At 45.6% G+C, this 23,511-nt stretch overlaps 2 protein-coding genes across 3 annotated transcripts in view; one reads left to right on the forward strand and one right to left on the reverse strand.

Moving 5' to 3' along the window:
- Window positions 1–16,210, reverse strand: part of AP1G1 (adaptor related protein complex 1 subunit gamma 1) — a 35,703-nt gene extending 19,493 nt beyond the window's left edge. Inside the window, exons 1-6 of one of the 2 annotated variants that reach the window (XM_057383083.1) lie at window positions 15,747–16,210; window positions 8,953–9,156; window positions 4,597–4,721; window positions 2,867–3,008; window positions 1,572–1,668; window positions 654–730 (exon numbers count right to left, since the gene is read on the reverse strand). In XM_057383083.1, the coding sequence (XP_057239066.1) occupies window positions 654–730; window positions 1,572–1,668; window positions 2,867–3,008; window positions 4,597–4,721; window positions 8,953–9,153 (642 nt within the window). In that variant the 5' untranslated portion in view covers window positions 9,154–9,156; window positions 15,747–16,210. Of the gene's footprint in view, window positions 1–653; window positions 731–1,571; window positions 1,669–2,866; window positions 3,009–4,596; window positions 4,722–8,952; window positions 9,157–15,464; window positions 15,710–15,746 lie in introns of those variants that run through there. The other variant, XM_057383082.1, reaches the window with a different exon arrangement.
- A 240-nt stretch (window positions 16,211–16,450) lies between these two features.
- ATXN1L (ataxin 1 like) lies at window positions 16,451–19,712 on the forward strand. The gene is made up of 2 exons (XM_057383084.1): window positions 16,451–16,506; window positions 16,729–19,712. The coding sequence occupies exon 2, from the start codon at window positions 16,821–16,823 to the stop codon at window positions 18,885–18,887; it is 2,067 nt and encodes a 688-aa protein (XP_057239067.1). The 5' UTR covers window positions 16,451–16,506; window positions 16,729–16,820; the 3' UTR covers window positions 18,888–19,712.
- The last annotated feature ends 3,799 nt before the right edge of the window (window positions 19,713–23,511 follow it).

Here is a 23,511-nt window from a genome sequence, read left to right on the forward strand (position 1 = left end):
AATTTTCAGATGACCTTCTATCGGTAGTCTTTCACATGGCAAAAATATTCTCAGCAAATTATAGCAACAGCACAAYGAAGTCAGGAGGGTGGTGGGAAGCAAACATTCCCAACCAGAGGAGAAAGAGYGACATTGACTCTCAAACCCTTAAGTTAAAATGGAAAATTGTGAAGCACAGCATGCACCAAGGCATTGGGTATCTATACAAATAGAACTTCAATGGGTATGTCTGAAGTGAGTTTATACAACTATGTGGCTGCAGTTAAGGTATTCAGTTGTTGGAATAAGCTTCAGTTTTTCATTTCTGTCTCCATTATTTCATGGGGTTTATTTCATTTGTGATTCCAGTGTCATCACTATGCAGAGTTAGATACACGGAGTGGGGAAAAACCTAAGGGACCATTAAAGACAATTTTAAATCTAACTCCAGGATGAATTTTATACTGCACAATCTTACAACAGATGTCTTGTAAATTAACCACTTACYGAAAGGGCCTAGGCCTAGATGCATACAGAATTCCCACATTTAATGATTTTTTTAAAAGAAATTTAGATAACAGACAGTATCATTAAATTCTTCACCCAAACAATTTTAAGGATTTTATTAAAAGGGCACRAATATTAACTCTGCAATATTGCCAGTTCACACATACCTTTCTAAAGTGTGCAAGCATGTCTGGGCTTCTCTCACACATCTCTGTAAGGAGTACAACTGATGTGTGAAGAACACCTAAAGGTGAAGGAGGGGGAAAGAAAAACGTATTTCCATTTAATGTCATTCCATTGGCTCCAGACATTTGATAAAGATCACAAGAAAACAACAGGAAATAATTTTAAAAATATTCTTGAATTCAATGTATCATATCTACCACTACAGATATTTGGGCTTGCAGCTGTGTCCAAGGGAAAGCAGACAGCAATGTGCTCRTGTCTTAAAACTGCAACTAAAGGCCAAAGGAGGAGAAAAATTGGATTTGGTAGGCAGAAACTTGCATACTAAACATACATAYAGTAATGGTCATATTTGGCTACTGACCTCTAAGGTCTCTTCTAAATCCAACCATTCTATGATTCTATACAAACATAAGACTCCAGAACTACAGTACGTGTTAACTGCATTGTGAGTGTCAAGTTCCTCACACTTCTGATTTCCTCTTCTGATTTGAGTAGCCTAGCTGACCTCATGTGACCTTCYTCAGAAGGTCTTGGAACTCCAACTAAAGAAAGACTACACAAAAAAAATACCTGCAAACCTAAAAAGTCACTGCCTCAGAGTCACTTTGGGCAGTGTATTTGATAAAAATCATAAACTTTCCCATTTCACCCACWCTGAAGTGTATCAAAACACAGTGAAAGTGTTTGTCACTTATGCCATGCTATCGATCTGATAATTAGCAGAATCATACGCATCCCTTCCTTCTGAATGACATTTGCTTTCACTGCTAGAAATGGAAAGAAACAAATCACACAAATACACCTTCTAAAGCTYCCTTCAAACGAAAGCTTAGGTAGCAAGTAGACCATCCTTTAGAGAATGGCCTAGCCTTGCTAAGGACAGCCTCAGCTATTACCRTGGTTCTTCTCATTCAGCAAGTTTTTGGTGGCTGGCAGGAACATCTCCATAAGTTCAGGCACCTTTCTGATGACATGAACAGCGCACAGTGCTGCCTAATAGGAAAAACACTTCTATTAGTACACACTGCAATGACAACAATACCTGTTTTGAGAACATCCAGCACAGTGGGAACTATAACAATCTTCATGATAAACAAAGGCCCGCTAAGTTTACAGCACATTTTTCCATCTTGCTATTACAAATGTTACTAAACAGCATTCCAGAAGAGAGTTCAATAAAACTGGGGCAGCAGTGAACTACAAACTAATACTTCAACTAGCAATGATATATTTTTGCATTGCTCACATCAGAAGTGCTTTTATTTGCAAAGCAACTCTGCCTTCAATAGGCTATTTCAGCCCATCTTCCTGTTGCTAGGAAGGGGATAATGCATTGGAAGCAAATAAACAACTTGCTGTCAAATTATGGCTTATTTACTTTCCCTTGAATAGCATTTCCTTCTCCACAAAACAACGTCCTCCTGCAGGTTATGCATGCTATGMGCAACAAAACTACACTTCCAGACTTTTTTAAAAAAACATATGCCTATTTCTTCTAGGATGAAGAAGTAACAGGAGACATCATTCCTTSCACCTGCTTGAGAATCAAGTGGCTCTTTCCAGAACACAGCAAGACYTTTTGGTATTGGTTTCTCTCCAATCTCTCTCCAGATGCAGCACTAGACAAAGAAGTGACAATGCATCTCTTCCTAAATCTTACTGCTCCACACTCTCACCAAGATTTACCAATAAATAAATCTAAAAGAACAGGGGTGATCACATGGCACATTTTCTAAGTATTTTTCCATTTCAAAACCTTAACCCTTTTAGCTCTTACACTACTGTCACAATCATCAACAGAAGACATCAAATAGGTTCAAAACTTCAGATACAGCCAGCATTGTTAATAATCAAAGTTTCTCTGGATTTTTGTGAKAGGACAAATAAAACTGATGACCAGATTTTTGAGGCTAACGTCCTTGAGGGGGCAAGTGTTCACATTATCACCAATAACCTTAAGGGAGAGAGAACAAAAATAGAAGCAACTGCCTCGCCAACTGGAGGATTATCTTTTAGGGGCTTACACACATTCCTGCTATCAACGACAAGGAGTTTTGAACTCTGTCTTGCACACAGGCAAAATATTCACCCAGTGTGACCCGARTCATCTAGTATTCCAGGTATTAGCAAGGTATTCAATCTATCTTGCCTTTTAATCCATAACAAAGTATTCAAAAATTTCCTGAAGTACCTTCTTCCTAAGATAGGAATTCGAAGTTTTGAGGAGCTTTTCCACCTCTCCTGCAAGGTCTCTGCACATTTCTGAGGAGCCCATGCAGCCGAGAGTACAAAGTGCCAGCCCCTGCACATACTGTGTGCTGTGATTAAGGTCACTGTAAAGAAGAACAGAAAGTCAATCAGAATGCACACAGAGAAACTGAATACATCAAAAAAGGTATTTACAGCTAGAGTCATCTAACCAGTTACACACTTGGCCCAAAAGAACTTTCTGGATTGGCAGCTGTGTGAGAGCACAACTTGGGAGCAACAGAAGCTTTGAGTGCATGTACCACAGAGTTCGCCACTAATTCTACTTAGAATCCTCAATTAAATAGATGAAACACTTGGTTCAGTTATCAGGTTGAACTGTCAGGGTAGCAAGGAATTGAGCTAAGAAAAGGAAAAACAATACAGAATTCCATTAAAAATTGTTTTAGCTTTGGAACTTCTATGCGAATTACAGATCTGCAGAGACACTGCAGTGGGCTCTGTTTAAAGATGTAAATGTAGACGCTAAAGCCTGTCATAGAACAAACCAAACAGTATACAAAAAAATCCATGCAAAAGTATCCTCTATCCTGACCCAAAACCACAAATCCCACCACTCACATACTAGCAATTTTTCCTATTCATATGCTTAAGGAAGTTGTGAAAAGTGGTCAGCAAGAGCCACCTAACAGAAGATGCTATTTGTGAGGCTAGCTACCAATGTTACGCTAAGCACAAGACAACACAGCTTCTACATGGCAATCCTAACAGCCTTTAAAATTGACTTCACCACTTTTCCATTTGCGTTTGCTACTAATATTGTCACAGCACCCAGGATCAATGCTGAAGAAAATAAAAAATACRGCTCCCAGTTTGGGAGGCAAGGGGAGCTGGGGACGGCAAGAGGGAAGAACTGGGAAAAGGAGCGGTTCATAACCAAACAGGCACGAGGTGCAGAATGGAAGGACAGCATCCTGGCTGTAATATCAAGCAGTTACAGCAACATGCAGATGAAGGAACAGGTAGCACATGCTACTAAATGGGTTTTTTTTTGTTTCCCTCCTTTAACAATTTTCTGGCAGCTATAGAAGGCTGTATGTATCACAAGTACATGTTTCAAGAGGTTGCTTTCCTTTTCATCTAAAAAAATCTGTGTCTTGCTATATATCATCATTCACTAAACTATGACATAGAAAAGCCCAGCTCAACATTACTTTGGTGAGAGAGAACAAGTATTAAATCAAATAGTAATTCCCATCCCCTTTTGTCTGACTCCAGTAATAAGGCAACCAGGCAGCACATCCCAAGCTGCTGCCTTGCTTCCAATGAAAATCATTCATCAGGACCATWAGGGCAGCCTTAAAAAGAAAGCAAGATACACAGCCTCGTTCCTTGACAACTCTTCAGAGCATGTCAGCAGAAGCAAACAAACACGCGTAAGACACGTGTTGCTTGCTACAAATGCTCCTCCAAACCAATGCAATTTTATATTGTCTTGCCACTAAAGAAGCTACATAGGATGGCCCAATGCAGCGCACCATTATGACAGCCTTATTATGGTCAACAGTATACAACAATTTTAAGATACCAATTTTCTAACACAAGAGAAAAAAACTAAAATACTCAAAATATCACTATCRGAGGTATACTTTCTGCTCCTGAAACCTCAAAGGTTTGTTGATGTGTTGATGGAGAGAGAGGTGGTACCCTTACTTCTTGATGCAATTGGTCATAAGAAGATGGACATCCTGTCGCTCATCCAGCAGCAACATGGCACCTAAATACCCAATGCGCTTGTCTGTGAATTTCTGAGATGCAATGAGCTTGAGGCACTCCAACTGGAAAAAAAAAGAAAAAAAGAAGACAAAAAACCCACATAATTAGCTTGAAACTACTTCTTAGCTAGAGGAGAAACAGTTTGAATTTTGATGCATTTTTTYTGTCTCTCAGAATGTACTTTTAAAGGTGTATTTGATTCCCATTTTAGTGATGTGGAAAATCAAGAAAGGTTAAATGACCTGCCCAAAGCTCCAGCAAAGCCAGCAGGAAGGTCATTAGCAGCTCCTGAGTCTTGAAGTTGCCAGACACCACTGGCTTTCCATGACCTCAGATATACCAGATGTGTGGGTTAATATCAGATCACAAAAGTAAATGATAACATATTGATAGAGATGAAAGATCCGTCACAAAAAYCAAAATACTAAAGACCWGGAAATCTAGATCATATGTCATGTTTGCTATGCACCAGAAACTTTTGRACTAGACTAAAAAGTTTCCATTTATGTACCACAGAGAGGATCAATGCTCCATAAGTTGTCAAAACAAGGACATGTAGTGATAAGACAAGGGTATTGATTTCAAATGGAAAAGGGGCAAGTTTAAGCTAGATATTGGGAAGAAATTCTTGGCTATGARCATGGTGAGGYCCTGGCACCGYTGCCCAGGGAAGCTGTGGCTGCCCTGGCTCTGGAAGTATTCAAAGCCAGGTTGGACTGGGCTTGGAGCAACCTGGACTAGCAGAAGATGTCCTTGCCCATGGCAGTTGGAACTAGATGACCTTTCAACCCAAAGCGTTCTAGGATTCTATGACTCTAAAACCAGGTTATGTTTATTATGATCCATAACTAACTTGCTAGCAAGGTAAAACATAGATTGTCAGAGATACTTAAGTTTCTGCACTTCTCTGTAATCTCTGCTAGAACACCTGAAGTTTACTAAAATCATGTGCATTCCAGTCACTGAAAGTTTCCCTTTCACCCTGTAGAAATGGCAAGTGTGATCAAGAGCACAGAAGAGACTCCCAAGACAACATAGTTGCCACTTGGACTCTKCTAATTTAAAATTTAATTGCTAGCACATTTTTAAATCTAAGTTTCTTAATGAATCACAAACAAAAAAACATCAGCCACAGAGATATCCTGACATYTGTATGCACTAAAATATTCTCCTGTAACAGACAAATAATCAATTTAACATGTGTCTACTTTCCAGACAGGAAAGTAGAGATCCATCCCTCACAAACACTTCTGGTAAACCTGCTTTACAAACTACCTGGGGCAGCAAGTAAACATACATGATAGGTCTGAGGAAGGGTCAAGACAGAGCTGGCACCAGATCCATAGTAAAGGGGACATGCACAGGCAAAGATAGAGGGTGTCAGGAAAAGGGATTCACGGCCCCAGCTAGAGGGAAGCTTGAACAGGGCAACAGACACAGATGACATGCAAGAAACACACACATCACAGAAGTAAAGTTGCACAGTATATCGACAAGAAAATTAAAGTGCTATGGCCTAGTCCTGACAAATTCTCTCAACCACATGGCATCAGAACACATAATCAACTGTTCAAGCTGTTGTCACATGTGAATACCCTGTGAGTGCAAGGGTGAGAATTGGTATGAAAAAGCTTGAAAGAAATCGAGTTCAGTTTGCGAGGTTAAAAGGGAATGAAAACCYCAAATAAACACCTCTGCACAGTAAGACCAGTCCAGCACAAAGATAACTGAATTTGCACAAATGGCCAAGATCAACCAGAGATAACATACAGAACACTAGATATCGAGCTCTCACCTTTCCAGTGCTTTTTGTAAGAGAGTAACACACACACCTCTGAAACAACACTCTTTCCTGGGTTTACAAGATACTTATACAATCCTTTGCAAAAATGCAACATAAAATTGATGACATATAAGCTACAGGGTAAGAGCTAACAAAGGCAGAAGATGAATGACTGAGGTAAAGCATAAGGAAAATGATGATTGCAGCAGATACTCTATATTTCTAGTACTTTTGAATTTAAAAGATACCAGTGAAATTTGCCCTATGAAAGGCTGATGAGTTCTAGTTTCATTTGTATATAAATACCTGCAAATTAGATTAATGCAGAGCAATACTAAGAAACATCATCAGCTGAAGCTCTTACTAGATCTAATTAGTGGAAAAAAATCGTGATACTGCTATACACATTTCATTCAAAGGAACAATTAAAATCTGTTACATCACTACTGTAACAGATACTACTGGCTAGTAGTATGTAACCAGACTACAACTTACCCAACTTTTACTGACATAATCACTCTTCCAACTGGATTTTTTTTGCAAATAAAAACAATGACAATAWTAAAGTTATTTGACCATTTGTCCAGGCTGTCAGAAAACTTCTAAACTTGCACAAATGGCCTTTGCACACACGCATGCCGTCCAGAGCATATCAGCATGCACTGGCTATATATGGTCCCCATTCTCGTACTCGTGTACAAGATATCCCAGGTCAAAGTTGAGGATCCCGGGTTTGGACAGAAGCAGATCGACCATTCACTCCTGGTTACCCACACTGTAAGTCTGCAGTCTGCTTACAGCTTTAAGAGGGACTATTACACCACTCGGGACTCTCCTATTTTTCAGCAAAACAACTTTCCTGCGTATTTATCCTTGTCACTCTCAGAAGTCTCSTGTCTACAATGCAGGACTGTCTATCTGCAAGACTCCACTGATGGAACAGCAGTCCCAGCTCACACAAACTATACTCCTCTTATACAACAGCAGCACCTTGCTGTTGTTTCCAATGGTAAGTGCTGAGGACATGCAAAAGTCGCTAACTCACTCACTTGCACAACACTTGTTAAAACTGCTTCTCAGCATTGAGAGGTCCCTATGCCTTTCAGAAAATGCAGCTGATAAACTACATGGGAACCAAGGATATTGAATGAAGTACCCCGCTGCCAAAATAGTCAGAATAGATGCTTCTTTTCAAGATACAGAAAGCCTGGCGGTAACAGATATTGAATAACCTATTTTATCCTTCTTCTACTGAGAGTGAATTACTAACTAAAGCAGAAACTGAAAATTAATTATTAAATATCTGACCTAATCTTCTTTATATGGGATTAAATTCTTGAGTGACAAGATAGAAGAATGACATTTGGAACATGTTCTTAACATAGCCCAAAGGTCGAAATTCTAGATGACACTTACCTGTAACATTTATCATTATTCTTATGGCTCCAGGATACTTAGCCTTAATTTTTGTGACAGGAAGTTTCTCTCTTGGACCAAGGAGCCTGGCTACAGAAAGTTCTAAGAACAGAATAATATACAAATTCACTTGCTCTTTCTCAAAAGTTCATTACCCAGAAAGTAGAATCCAAGGAYACAGAAGTAAGATAATGCACTTCATATGCTATAGCACAGCCCAGACTCACTAACCCTAACCCTATTTGCAGTTTGATTTTACTGGTTTCAGCTTACTGCTTGAGATGTAAGAGAATTGGTAAATCTAACCACAAATGGTTAGATTTGAAGACTCATGTCAAGACATGACATGAAGGTACTTGAAGGCACACAACAATTTGACTGACTTTAGTTTTCTTGAAGACCTAGGTTAGATTACTACCAACAGGACACTTACTGACTTCTAAGTAAAACCAACTATACCCCAAAGACAAAGCAAAACTAAGCTGAAGAACACTTTGTACATCAAGACCTTCCACCTTCCTGTCTCCCTTTTCTAAAAGTTCTGTCAAAATAGCACATCAAAAATAAGCCAAGAGATGGAAAACTCATACCCGCATTTGCCACATCACCTCACTAAGATGGGGATAAGAAACACCAGCTTCTGATTGCCAGGAACAGACCAACTCTTTTCTGCCTCAAATACATTGCTTTAGAAGGAAAAGGATATAGAACCTCCTTTGAAGTATGTGGTATTTTTCATCAGAGACAGAACTCCAAAGTTCTGCTTTGAACCAGTCCAAAAATATCCCTATGTCTTGGACTGTGATTTAAGCACTACTGCTCTGTAGAAACATGGATGGCAAGGAACATACAGTATGGCAAAAGCAGACTAACACCAAGTTTTAAAACAAAATATGTAACCCCCAAATGTCACTAACAAAGTCAAAACTAACTAATACAGGTTCAGGGCATATATGAAAACAGACCTCAAAAYATCCCAAAGGACTGCAAAACTGCAGAAAAACTGCACTTAGAAACRCTCTGAACAAGTCAATGTGCCCAAAACACAGAAAACAGACTGGCACGTGCACAGAAGGMACTGAATTCTAACCTACCTGTCCAAAATGCGCAGGATATCCCAGCATGTGCATATACAGCAGCTTTGCCACGTTTCTGCATCGGTACGTGTTGTCTTCCTCTCGGAAGGAAGACCGGATAGCAGCACATTCCTTTTGGATCATCTCACGCTCTTCTGCCTGGGTTCTTGCTGTCCGGATGGTCCGGATCAACTCCCGCAGTCTGATGGGGGCTGGCATCCTCTGAGAGAAGAAAGAGGTGTGTAAAACTTGTACYGTCTCTAAAGGCTTCATAATGCTCTCATACTTCAGCGTATTCTTTTTTCTTTCTTACCCTACAACTTACTTTTGTACCCTACAACTAGGCAAATAAAAAGAACGAAGAAAATGTAGGCTACCTCAGTAGCATGGTTGAGGGTAAACTTGAGAAACCTGAGGACTTCACCATACCTCACATTTGCTATTCCAGAACATAAGAAATGGGACTTGCTCCAATTTAAGTGGGCTGTCAAGTGAACATAACATGACTCTCCACCTGAAACAGGCAGAAACAGCTCTCTGCAAGGTACTCTCGTATTCACATCATCTGCCTTGCTCCATAAAAGCCAAGCTCCAAACAAAACTGATGCCAGAATCATGACAACTTGGGACAGAAATCCTCCATAAAACACAACTCTGTTTAATAACTTACACAAGATATCATGAAAGTGCTTCACATGGCCATGCCTCAAAAATCCTGCTAACTTGTGCTATACACACTTCCCTCTTAGAGGTGTGAAAGTCAGCAGAAAAGCAAATGGAAGGGAATTCCTACGTGTGTGGATATTTCAGAGAATCCTGTTTCAAAAATAAGTAAGTCAAGTTTACATCATCCTTTTATTATACCCCAAATAGAACAACCCCTTCTGAAGCAAACAAGCCYGTGACATATTGTCTGGCAGCACCGGTATGAAAGGTGTGTATAAGAATACTCCGAGTAGTTTCAACTCATGAGGTGGAATRCTGATGGAGCCAACTGACCCAGAAAGCAATTTAGTCTGCCACTGTGTACCTGTTAAGAGGAAAGTGGCTGTCAAAACAGAATCCAAACTTTAGGATTTATGTTCACCAGCTAAACTTTTTTAGTTCATGCTCMCCAAAGCTCACTTCTGACCTTCAGGGAGCTCAGACTATACAAGCCTCTTTACAGCCTTTTTTTCATYCATGCCAGGATACAAACAGAATTGAGCCCTTGTGATAACAGGTATCACATAAACTTGTAAAAAGTTGCCATGCCAGTCCGCTACAGATTTTGTCTGTGTCATCATTCCCCCTCAACACTGTGTCATACATTTTAAGCACTGTCATATCAGAAAAAGATGTGCATTCAGGTGCTGGACTAACAGGCTTATGTGATACCACAGAACAGAGAAGCTGGGACCCAGAATTAACAGGGAACTTCTTGGCTTGCAGAAAAGCAGAGAGATGCTTGTACAACAAGTAAAGGCGGCCTTACAGTAAGCCAGCCAAAGGCAGCTCTGAGTCTCGATTACAAACTCACACATACAGCCTCTTCAGCCAAACCATGTAGACTCCCCATATTTAAGTTCCCGGTCTTCATACTTTAAAAAGCTTGAAGTTTTGTTACAGAGACACAAGGCATTCMGTTTTGAAAATGGAAGATACTCTTTCTGCATAAGGAAACTCTGTCTCAAAATGCTGACATGTGTAGGATCAAGACTACTGAACACATTAATCCCTATTCTTGCCCTGTCTCTCCATGTGAATTCACAACACTTCCTCACTTTAATGTGATATGAATAAAACGGTTGCTATGCACTCATGCTGCACTAACAAACATAAAAGAAATAGTCATGAGAAAGTAAGAAATCCATCTCCACAACAAACCTTTCCATGACCACTACCTTTGCTGCCACGTCTGCACAYAATACAGTTCTGCATCCTTTCTGAAGGGAAAGAAAAGCAAAATGCTGCACACAGCACTGAAGCGATAACGTGCTACTGAAGTATTCATATAAAACGCCCTCTATTTTGCTCACTACTATTTTCCTAATAATTGGTAACACCATGCAGAGTTCTGACAGCTGCAAAGTGCTCATCTTGTGGTTTTCACAAAAATATCAGAAACTCAAAAATCTCTTTCCTGGCTGGCAACTGTCTGCAGTAAGAGCTGAATTTTTAAGCCTGGACTCACCTGTTACACACAGATATCACATGATTCTAAACCGATTTTGATAAGCCACAATCTGGTTGTAGAATTGGGCAGAAGTTATACAGATAAAAGCACTACTGCAGGAATACTCCTTTGCAGTCTGTAGGCAGTAACTTTATAATCACTAAAGATCATTTATGTGCAGGCTCAGGCTGAAAAAAGTTGTGTACAGTCCTTCCACTGTGCTCACACTGGCATTGCAGATAAGTATTATCAAAACCCATCCTGAAAATGTTCAAGTGCTTCAGTCAAGCTATATTCCCCCATCAGGAATCGCAGAGTAAAGACAAAGGATAGTCCTTAAATGCTGAATTGAGAACATGCCCTCTGGAAACTACTCAGAAATGTTAGCTTACGTCTAAAGTATCTAATGTGTCTCTAAGACAATAAAATTTCAAAAAGTAACCCTAGCCCTAACCCTGCTTTAAAACTTCATTTCTTTAACATTTTWACATTCCATTATTACTTAGCCTTGAATTCTGGAAACACTAAGACATAAAGGMTATCAGACTTAATGTAATTATTCACAGAAGGGGGTCTACTGTTTGGGGAAATGGTCTGAATTTTCAGTTATATATACACCAAGTTACTGCTTTTCCTGCAAATAGTACTTCTGTGTTTGGTTCTATCTAGAAAACACCACAAGCCTGAAGCAGCACACATTTCAAATGCATCCAAAATACACAACTTCAGTTGCTCCACCCCAATGCATGTATAAGCAATCACACTCCCTGAGCAACCACAGCTTTTGTGAAGTTACACAACTAAAGCCTGACCCAACTCTCAACTGAAATTAATAGCAGAACTCCCCTATTGCTTTGGTACAACTAGATCCAATCTAGTGCACACAAGAGCAGAGGATCTGCCTGGACTTCATGAAAGGAGTAACTGCAGTRCTGACACCCAACACTGCTGGCCTCAAATCCACACTGCTATCAGTAGGCTTCCCACTTCTATCAGATCTTTTCAAAGAAAAATACATGAGCGGGAAAACCCAACATAAACTCTCCAAGTAGAGATGAAGCTGTGAACAAAAGCTGAAGATAGTTGAGATACTGATATAGGGTCTAGTATTATCAATATTTAYACAGAAAACAGGAAATATTTAATTATTATAAATATTTGTACAATAAACACCAAAGCAAGGACCATCATCATCAAGAAGGGCAAAGACAACGCAAAAGAAGTTGAGAGAAAGAGCAACTAACCATGTAACATGCTAAGTGGAACAATCTCTTATGAGAAAAGAACTACTGAATACAACAGAGAATAAGAAAGCAACATCAGAACATCAGAAGGAAATTAAATCAGTAGGAAGCTTCAAAATCATTCTCATAAGAAAAGGCATCAGAGCTACACTTTGCTTTACAGAGACAGCTGGAGGGGAGCAGGGGAAGTCAAATAAGAAAAAAATACCCCAAAAAAAGAGCTAAAAAATAGTCTCAAAAGAGATGGTTCCACTTCCAGTTACATTGAAAGAAAATAAACCACCAACAAGAAATGCTGCACAAGAGCACTCAAGAGGCAAGGCTCAGAGCTGCTTAAGGGCTGAGAGGAAGTGGAGAAGCTGGACAGAGACTGAGGATGGTGCACAGATTCTACCCAATCCCACTGCCAAACAACTGCAGACCCTTCCTACTCTCTGCTGTCTGGGGCACAGTCCCAGGCCACAACTCAGCACTTCAGATAAGGTTCCCATTCCTGCACAACTGCCCTCGAAAGACACAGAGACTCGCTGAGCTCCCAATCAGTACAAACATTAACCTCAACAACTGCAAAAAAGAAAATAAATATTACCCCATTGTCAGAAGCTAAAACATGTAGCAAGAAGAATTAGCACAACTATATAGTTGATCAGCATGACAGATGCAAGCCAAAATTCCAGATTTTCTGGCTTCTGTTTCAATACTTCAATCGCCACTGGCCTACCTTACCTTTGTATTTATCACCTGCTTCTAATTTCCTCACTATTTTAATCTATGAGGTAATCCGGCTATTTTACTTCCTGTACACGGTCCTGCAGAGTTAAATTTTAAATAACTACTTTGTTATATAGTTATAACATATAACTATAGTATAGTTAACATATAACTATATAACATATAACATATAACTATAGTAGTAGCTATAAATAGCTACTACTTTGTCACCAAAAAACCCCACACGGTCCTTTGCCCTAACCAATGCCAGATGAAAGATAAGATGCCACATTTTCACATTCATATATATAAATGGTACAACAAGCCACATAACTTCAGCCATGCCCTAGGAAGTTCTAATCTTTGATTTTATCTGTAGCATTTCTGCCAAACAGCAGGTACAGATTGCACTAATACCTATGATATCAGCAGATTCACTTGTACTCAAATGACTGTAGCTCTGTTTTTTGAGTTACAGCCTCACCATATATTTATTCACGACCCCCAAAACTCGCCTCCAGTGAAGTAATGCTGTTAAAAAGGCAGAGAAGACCCTTTTCCCCAGACAGCAGCTGACTATCATCTAGAACAAATTAGGATCACCTGCATTCAGAAGAGCTTGCTTTGTCATTACAAAATACAAAGCAATCATTCCCCAAAGTTATACACTGCCAACTCACAAATACAAATATTCACACTGGAGAGGCACAAGCAGCTTTACTGAGTGCCATCAGCTTTAGCGGCAGTTCAGATTTCTGTGAACCCTCACACTTGGAAAGTTGACATTCCAAAACTGAACTGCACTAAGCAGGGTGGGCTCTGTGTGCCTGAGAACAACCAACTATCCAAAACCTTCTATCCATAACCTGACACCCTCACTAACCCCATAGTACAGTGATGACTGCAAAATGCTGGACACAAAAGAGCTACCAAGAATCAGAACATTTTTGTATCCCTTAATCTCTCACAGGACACTACAAAGGCACTACAGGATCCCTCCATCTCCACCAAGCCACCTTCAGGGAAACAGAGCAGCTGTCACAGGAACAGAAAACAAAAGCAAAATGAAAAAAAAATGGAAGGTTTTTTTATCATAAAAGGAGGAAATCTGGAAGTTATCTTACACACTGGAAACACAAAAGCTTCCACAAAACAATTACCCAAGACTTACTTCTCCCTTCTCAAGAAACGAATTTAAATACCTTTKCCCTCCTTCTTCCAGCACAGAAGAATGGAAGAGTTCACACCAAACTCCTCAGGAAAAAAAAACCCAACACAAAATCTCCTGCCTTCACCGAGCTCTCAAGTACCCAATAAGTTTACCAATCCCGTGCCAAACATCAGAGTGCATACGAGTAAACAAAGGAAAGAATTTGGCAACAGAATGCAATATGCAAACAAACAAATGAAAAAATACCAAGTGTAGTTTAGAGAATTAGTAGCAGAGAAACGGGTACAAAAAGCCGTTGTGCTCTACCACACGAGTGAAACAGAAAAAAAGGAAAAACAAAACAGCAGGAATTGCTCTATTTTACATGCAGGATGCTAGGAGCATCCCTAAAGGATACCCCTGCATATACAGGGCTAAATACACATATATTTTATTCTCTTTAAGCCACWATGGACCAAACACCTTTGAGCCAGACGTGTGGATGTGTCACCTTTCCAAATGGATTCTGTGCTATCCCATTAACCTTTCAAACATCAGAAACTGAATTTTGTCACTCAGCATTTTCACACATCACTTACAACATAATAAAACACACACCTGTTCCACCTCCTAACTTAAAAAACAATGTCTGCTATAAAACAGAATTACAATTTCTCTTATAATTCGTGCGAGAAAGGAACTCAACCAGCCTTGAAAAAGTGATTCGAAGGCGCCCTTACAGCCAGGCCGCCARCAGCTCACTGCAAATGCCTTTAGACAGACCAAATAGTTCCTGCTCGCATTAAAACCCCTGATCGGGAAGGACTGCAGCCGCTGTAACGCTCCGAGCGCCGGTGCAGGCCAGGCAAGAACAGACCGAGGGAAGGACGGGCACGGGTCCCGGCTGCTCCCAAGAGGCCACCGGGCCACAGCACGGGTCAGCTCCTGCGGGACGCGCTCCCGCTTCAGCCGTCCCCGAGCCCCGGCCACGGGGCCCGAGCACAACTCACACCGCCGTCTCCCCGGCAGGGCACGGCCAGGGCGGGCACGGGCCGCTCCCAGCACCCGGGCAGGCGGGCGCAGGACCGAGTTCACAGCGGGCCGGACCGCCCGGCGGAGGCAGCGGCGGCGAGAGGGCACCGGGCGGCCTCGCGGACAGAGCGGCCGAGGCCTAGCCACGGAGCTCGGGCCAGACAGAGGCACCCAGAGTCGCGGCGCTCCAGGCAGCAGCTCCTGGAGCTCAGGGCAGCCCCGAGCCGGTCCCACTCACCGGGCCGGTCCCTGCAGCGGCGGCGGCGGACACAGCCGGGCATTCAAAATGGCGGCGGCGCGGCCGCAGCACCGATACCGCAGGCGGAGGGATCCGCACGCCGGCTCGGTCCCCGYCACCCCGCGGCTCCCCCGACCGCGGGAGGGAGCGCGGTCGCGCCGAGCTTGGCGGGAGCGGGGCGGGGATGGCGAGAGGGCGGTGCCGCACCGCCGACAGCAGGACGGCAAAGACAGCCGCTCGCACTACTTTTCTTGGCGGAAGCACCCACGAGCTTGAGCTTACGAGGTGAGATGCGTATGCACCGTGGCAGTCCCTGATGACGTCAAACGCAAGGCGGTCCCGGCGGCGCGCGCTCCCCACGGCAAGCCCGGGCGGAACCCACTGCCCGTGTCCGCAGTTCCGGGGTTGGGCGGTTCCGGGACCCAAGCGGTCAAGCCGGCGAATATCGCGCTGTTTAAATGTCCACCGGCGCTGAGGAGAGCACAGTGAGCAGCACTAAACGAGGCGTCTCTAGAGGAGAATACAGAGCCGCCCCGGGCAGCTCTTCTGTCCCCACTCGTAGGACCTTTTGTCCCGTTAACGATCACCGGATGACGAGGAAGTGCCCCCGGCGGAGGCCAGTCAGCACCGCGGGGCTGCCGCACACTGTGCGGGTGCGAGGCACGGAACAGGCGCCTTCAGACCGAAGGCCGGGAGCCAGGAGGAGCCGAGCCGCGCTGCCGCGGAGCCCGTGCTCCCGGGCACCCGCTGGGAGAGACCCCGGGCAGCGAGCGAGCACCAGAAGCCGCGCGGGCAGGCCCCGGACACGTCCCGCCCCGGGTAGGGCCGCACCGGGCCCCGCGCCGACGCAGCCGGTTACCACGGCAACGGCCCCGTGAGGCGGCCCGGGCGCGGCGGAGCKGCGAGCCCGCCCAGCGGTGAGCGGTTCCGGCGGGCGGGACCGTGCCATGGCCACCGGGCGCGTCATCGCCGTGCGCCGCGGGCGGGGAGGAGCCGGGCCGGGCACCGGGCGGGCCCGCGGGGCCGGGCCGGGCCATGGCGGGTGAGCCGCGGGCACCGGCTGGGCTTACGGGACGCGGCGGGGCAGGGCGCAGCGCGGCCGTGGCGCTGGGGCTGGGGGTGGCGACCGGGCTCGGGCATCGTCCGTCCTCGGGGTCCCGACCCTGGGCCAGGGGCCGCCGCCGTGCCGGTTCCCGGAGCCGGKGCTCGGGACGTGCCCCGTTCTCAAGGCCGGGACTGACGGTTCCCTCTTTTCCTGGCGCAGGTGAGGCGGCGGCCGGCGGCGCGTGGCAGCCCCAGCGGGTGCCCCCATGAAGCAGCGACGCGGCCGGGGCTGCCGGGAACCCGCGGGGCGCCATGAGAGCGGGCCACGAGCGGAGCCAGGAGTGTCTCCCCCCAAAGAAGCGGGACCTCGCCAGCGCCAGCACTGGCACCGAGCCGGGACGGACGGGGRCAGCCCCGGGCTCGGCCGAGGGCCCCGAGTGGGCCCGCACAGCCGGGCCGGCTCCCGCCGCACCGCGCTACAGCCCCGGCGAGGCCCCCGAGGCAGCGGCGGGGCTGACGGTGGACCAGTACGGGATGCTCTACAAAGTGGCGGCACCGCCTGCCACCTTCTCCCCCACGGGCCTGCACCCCGTGGTGAACGTGAGCCCCCTGCCCCCCACTTTCAACGTGACCTCGCCCATCATCCAGCACCCGGGGGTGCCCTTTCCCCCCATCCACTATGCACAGATCCCTTCGGCCTCCGTGCAGCTCATCGGTTCCCACTACACAGTGCCCTTTGCCATCCCTCCTGCCTTCCTGCCTAGTCCTCTCCTGTCTCCTTCCACCAACCTCACCGCCCCCCATGTCCCCCACTTTGTGCCATATGCCTCCCTGTTCACGGAAGAAGCTGCTCCTTCCCCCCAGACTACCTCTCCCACCCACAGCTTCAACAAATCTGCCTCTGCAGCCTCTCCTGGGCAGATGCAGCACCACGCTGTGCCCCAGCCACCGGACATGGCAGCRGGGAGAATTCCTGTTTATTATCAGCTGTCCCGCCTCCCACCGGGGTACTCAGCCTATGAGGCACCTGTAGCAGGCGGAAGCTCAGAGTCTCCTCAGCAAGACAGCCAGCTGAGCTCAGAGGTGGCTGCAGCCAATGGTGGGCAAAGGCCCCTGGAGCAAAGTGTGGCCAGGAGGTGCAGCAAGGCCGTGGACTCTGCCAGCAGTGCAGCTGAGGACTGTCTGCCCTCAGGGGCTGCAGCAGGATGTGTGGGCGATGGACAGTTCCTTCCAAGTTACCAGATGCTGGGAAGAGAGATCTCTGTGCCTGCTCACAGGAGCACTCCCGATGCTGATCTGGAGGTTCAGAGGGTGGTGGGGGTGYTGGCATCTCAGGATTATCATGTTCTGGCAGCCCAGAGGAAGGATGACCCGAGCCCTTTGAACCTTTGCCATAATGTCCCTGATGGGCAAGGAGACATGCTGAGGAACACCACAGACAGGGCTGCAGCTGAGAACAGCCCGTCCTGGAGCCCATGTGGAATGTCCCCCGAAGAGACTGTTAGACAGAAACAGTTAACCAAAGGAATGGTAATAGCCAATGGCAAACCAGTCCTTGTTCCTGTTGGATCTGAGCCTGTCAGGTCTTCCATTTCAGAAGCCTTGGTGAGGGAGAGCCCAGATGCACAGGCTCGAGGAAATGTGCTTGAAAAGGAGCTGGCCCAGTTGCAGCCACCCAGCTCCTCACAACTGCCCTCTCACTTCATGAAAGGAGCCATCATCCAGCTGGCAACAGGAGAGCTGAAGCGGGTGGAGGACCTGCAGACTCAAGACTTTGTTCGCAGTGCAGAGGTGAGCGGAGGCCTGAAGATCGACTCCAGCACTGTGGTGGATATTCAGGAAAGCCAGTGGCCTGGGCTTGTTACACTGCATTTTGTGGTTGGGGAGCAACAAAGTAAAGTGAGCATTGATGTGCCCCCGGAGCATCCCTTCTTTGTGTATGGCCAGGGCTGGTCCTCCTGCAGCCCAGGGAGGACTGCTCAGCTGTTTGCTTTGCCCTGTCACAGGCTGCAAGTGGGGGATGTCTGCATATCAATCAGTTTACAGAGCATGAATGGCAACTCTGCTTCTCAGGCCAACTCCCCTCTCACAGATCAACTGGTATCTGCTAGGGAGAGATTGGAACAAACAGCTCAGGGGCCCAGAGAGCCATCTGACAGAGCTGCTGAAAGGAAGAGCCACACAGATAGAGCCAGCGTGGCCCAGAGCTCTCGTGCAGAATCCTCCCAGCCTGAGGCTCGCAATCTGTACAGTTTGGCCCCTGGCTTCCAAAGATACAGCATGCAGGCAGAGGAGCCTCGGCCCTCTCTGCTCCGTCCCTCTTTCATCCCCCAGGAGGTCAAGCTGTCTATTGAAGGGCGTTCAAATGCAGGGAAATGATGCCTTGGAGGTGTGAGCTAGGGCAGCCCCAGCAGGTGAGCCGTACCATCAGGTGGAGGAATTGCACAGACTCTGTCAYAGGCTCACCAGCAAAGGCTGCTCTCTGCCTTGCAGCAATGGCTCCATTCTAGTTCCATGACTGACCMGTTCCTCTTGGGGAGTCAGGAGGGCTCCAGTGCCTCAGGGAGCAATGACAGGCTAGCTGGAGTGTGTGATGGGAGCATTCTGGAGGCTGCGGCTTTCTCCCACTTCCTGGGATAACTGATCCCCTGCAGGGCAGGGGCTGAGCATTCGGGGCAGGTGGGGAGWTGAGGAGGGCAGACACGGCTTAAGGTAGCATATAAAATTGCTGAAGATTTTATTCTTTTTTTCTTGTGATGGGGAGAGACGGCTCCCCACTGGAGTTTGGGGGCTCTACTCCCAGTATCCCCTTTCTTCACACATGCACTTTAAAAGGACCGTTCACCAATGGAGCTCTCAAGGGCAGGATGAAGGTGCTTCTCTGGTGGTTCTGATTAATGTCTCTTTTCACTGAATCCAACTGCTCTTTCTTCTTGCAAAGAATGTACAGATTTGAATGAATTATGGAAATTCAAGAGGAGGGACCAAAAGGATGGGTTTGGGTGAAGGTGAATAGGGAACTTGAGCACTTGGGATGGGACACAAATTGGGATTGGAGTTTCCTGCTGTAAAGTACATTTAGTTGTTGACCACCAAATCAATTTTTTCTTCCCATGTTAATATTTTTTTAAAAAAACCTTCCTGGGCTTATAGCTTTTGTTGCAGAGGCTTAACCTAAGATGAACTCGATTGGTTTTTTTTTTTTTGTTGTTTTTTTGGTTTTTTTTTTCTTTGGTTGAATTTTGGGTATTTTATTGATTTAGGTTTTTTGTTTTTTAAATCTGGAGCAAAATACATATAACATTCTCTAGGGAAGGATGAAAACATCCTTCTTCTGTGAGAAGGCCAAGGCTATTTTGTAATTAAGTCAGAAAAATGTTTCAGATAGCTAATCCTTCCCTGCAGGCAGTTTCCTGTATGAGCTCTAGACAAGAAACAAGTGTTTGTGCATGTGCAGGCGAGGTACAAAGTTTGTGCTAAGTACACTTCTGTGATTAACGGAGGAACTCTTAAAAATATCACAGTGTCACAAGGTATTTTGAGGTGGTTTTGTGTTAGCTTTTCTGATGCTTCACTTTGGAGTTCCTCTGTAGAACAATGTGATAAAATCAAGAGTAGTCTTTTTCATGGTGAGATTTAATACAATTGTGTATGAATACCTCATTGTGGTGATAACACTCTRTTGAGTGAATGCTCCTGTAGTTACACTTACCTGCCCTTTCTGATGGTGTGTTATGACACCAGCTCCAAMTGCTCAGCTAGGATAAAGAATAGTCACTGTTCCAGTGAGAAAACAATTTTCACTGACTTAACCTGGGTTAAGTATTCTTTGTGTTCAGGTGCTCATCTCTGTGCTAGGACCAGACTCTGGAGARGGCTTTTCTTAGTGTGCAGTCATGATATTCAGCATATTGTTTGTGTCTCCCTGATCTCATCTTCCTGAAGTTTGTCAGATGTGTCCGGCTCTTGAAGCAGCACTCCTCTCTGTCCCAAAATGGTGTGTCAGCACCTCTTCTTGCAGCGGTGCTGTCTCAGGGCTGTTCTGTGCTCCCCAGGAGTGTGTCCTGGAACTGGCTGGCTTCTGCTGAGTGTGTGACAGACACTTGCTCTGCCTGCCTATTAGGCAAGGTAGTCTCCAGAATGTCCCTTCCATCCTGGCCTCAGTCCTGTTTTCCTAGCACATTGCTAGCCATTTTGTTGCCTTTAAAATGCCTGCACCAGGCCAGGCCTTAGGTAGGATATGAGGTAATCATGCCTTCAGTGTTTGTGCCTCACGGTGTTCTCCAGAATGAGGATTGCTGCCTGTATCACATGTAGCTGCTCCCTAATGACACACTATTTCTGCTTTCATCAGCTGCATTTGAAGCCACGATGATGCTGCTGTGTGAAGATTCTGCCTCCTCAGGTTCAGCAGCTGTGGGAACAGATGCCCTTTTCACAGCCCCATTTGTCWGTGAGGTGTCCACCTTTGGGCCCCTTTGTCACCTGCGTGCGTCACAGCTCCTGTTGACTGGACTGTCCTATGGAAACCTCTCGATTGTTGGTGGTAATCAGTACTTAATGCTCAGGATATTTGAGGTGTCTGTGGCCAAAGACAGGAGGCAGAGGAGCCCAAGTTCTTGAGCCTGTTATTTGCATGGTGCACGCAGAGAGATTCAGGGCTGTGACAGGCACTGGAGGAAGAGATCTGGTATAAATACGGCATGTGAATGTAGAGGCTGGTTACACCGTAGAGGCAATGTCTGAGCAACTGAGGGTGCAGAGCCCCTCCAGTGTTTCTGAACACAAGAGTCTGTCTTAGAGTGAGGGTTTGGAGAGCTTGCTTTATTCCATGTGTGATACTGTAACTCTTCCATCTCGGCCACACTTCACAGTGTTCTGAACGAGCTGTACTAAAAAATGAGGCAAGATGCTGTGTGGCTTAAATAGCTTTGTACTATAGGCAGCTGAAGGGCTGTGAAGGTGCTTGCCCTGTTGTTTAACTGGCTGCTGTCCTGGACTTTGGCCAGCTGCCCCTCTGCTGAGTGTAGTCCTGAGCTCTGTGGAACAGGCCAGGGTGAACTGGACCTTGGTGCTTTTACCCAGACTCCCGTCAGTCCCACTGTTGTGCATGTTTCAGCTACCAGGTCTTCCTGGAAGCAGTGATTTGAAACACAGCTCATGAGGGGGGACTGAGATTAAGAATCTCTGCATCTGGCTGCTTGCCCCAAAGGATGGGCAGGAYGGGGCCACTGGTGGCTCTCCAGCCCAGCTCAGCAGTATTGGTWTCACGGGAACCTGTCCTTACTGGGCAGGGCTGTATGGCTTGGCACCATAGTGGTGTTTGTGCTGATCACTGAGGCTCTCCTGGAACAGGGAGTGTGTGAGACAGACTCACAGAAAGGCTGTGAATGAGCCCATGGAAGAGGGTTTTATTTCTTAGGCTTACAGGGAAAGGAGAAGTTAAGGAAGACATTGTGGAGTGGGATGGTTACCTGGGCTTTTCTGCTGGCAAGAGACGTGACAGACTTCTCAGAGAAATATAGCATGTTCCTGCTGCTATTGTGAAGGGTAGGAGAGCTGCGGTCTGTCCTGCCTGGAGCAGGAGGAGCTCTCCTGACTGTAACCTTATCCAATTCACGCTCTGTAGCAGGAGTCTGTGAGATGCAATAATGGGTGTCTGTAGCCGTCTGTCCCATGCCATGAACATTGCTTGTGTCAGCTGTGCAGCAGAGGCAAGCCTGTCTCTGGGCTGTGCATTCCAGCAAGGAGCACTCATCACTACCAGACTATGCAGAGGAAGCTCTGTCTGGAAGGGAAGGAAGCTGCCGAGGCCCCTCTGCCTTCCCCTTCCAGCCGCTGAGCAGCTATATTGCACTTTTCACGTTAAGTGTCCCTGTCCCTACCCCACACTTGAAGTCACTTTGCCCCGTAGAGAACTAACAATCCTTGTTACTCAGAAAATATTGTAAAAGAAACTACAGCAGCTGGAGTAGTTCCTGCCCGCAGCAGCACACGTGCCTTTCCCCAGCATCACTCCCAACTGCTCCTTGTCTTGTAGGCTGTGCTAAGGCCTGACACTTAGCACAAGTTGCTAAGATGGCTACAAATACACATTCTGTTCAGTTTGGTCCAGGGTGTTCCACATGTAGTTTAGAAGGGTGATGGTCCAGACCCTTCCACGGCCTTCACACCATTAAGGACAGAATTGCCCCTGAGGTCCCTCTAGGCTGCTGCTGCCCACCCTGCCAACGCACCCCTGCACACTCAAGTTGTTTTTGGCTTCATGGCACCTTAGCGCCGGGGAGGGTCTGCCCAGAGAGAAAGACACGGGGAGCTGGCTGGGCTGCCCTGAGGCAGAGAGATATTTGTAGATAAGTGCTGACCCCTCACTATAACCCCAGTATATGGCTGTATTAACATGTAACCAATGCAGTGTATCTAAAGCCTTAGAACTAGTCAGGTGCTCCCCTCCAACCTTGTCCCTGTCCCTTTCCTCTTACCTGATCTTTAACAAAGCATTAATAATTCTAAGGATAATCTCTATTTTGTTGTGCTTTTTTTGTAACTGTTTTAAATAAATCAATTTGTACTGTATATTTGTACTTTGGTGAGATCCTTTTTCCTGTTTTACCATTTTAAGTCTGTACTTGGCTACAAACAGATTGTATTTTTATTGTTAATGCTTTTATGAATATCGCATTTAACTTGTGGACTCTGTAAACACAGTATATATCTATATACATATATATATMTCTCTATATAAACCAATAGCTTTTCCTTTGGTGTTTGAGACTTTTTCCTTTTCTGTAGCATCAGTGGTCATTCTCTGGATTTACAGAGTGATCTGGAGACTCATTTCAAAGGCCAGATACAGGCTGACAGACAGATTATAAAGCATAATTCTGTGTTTTCAGATACTTCTGTTTTATGCGTTTCTCTTGAACCCCTTGGAATAAAGATGTGTCAGTGACACTACAGGGAAAGTTCCAGCTGCAGGTTGCAGAGTGAAGGTACATCTCTG

Source organism: Malurus melanocephalus, unplaced genomic scaffold, assembly GCF_030028575.1.
Source record: "Malurus melanocephalus ecotype Western Australia unplaced genomic scaffold, MMel_1.1 scaffold_605, whole genome shotgun sequence".
NCBI lineage: Eukaryota > Metazoa > Chordata > Aves > Passeriformes > Maluridae > Malurus > Malurus melanocephalus.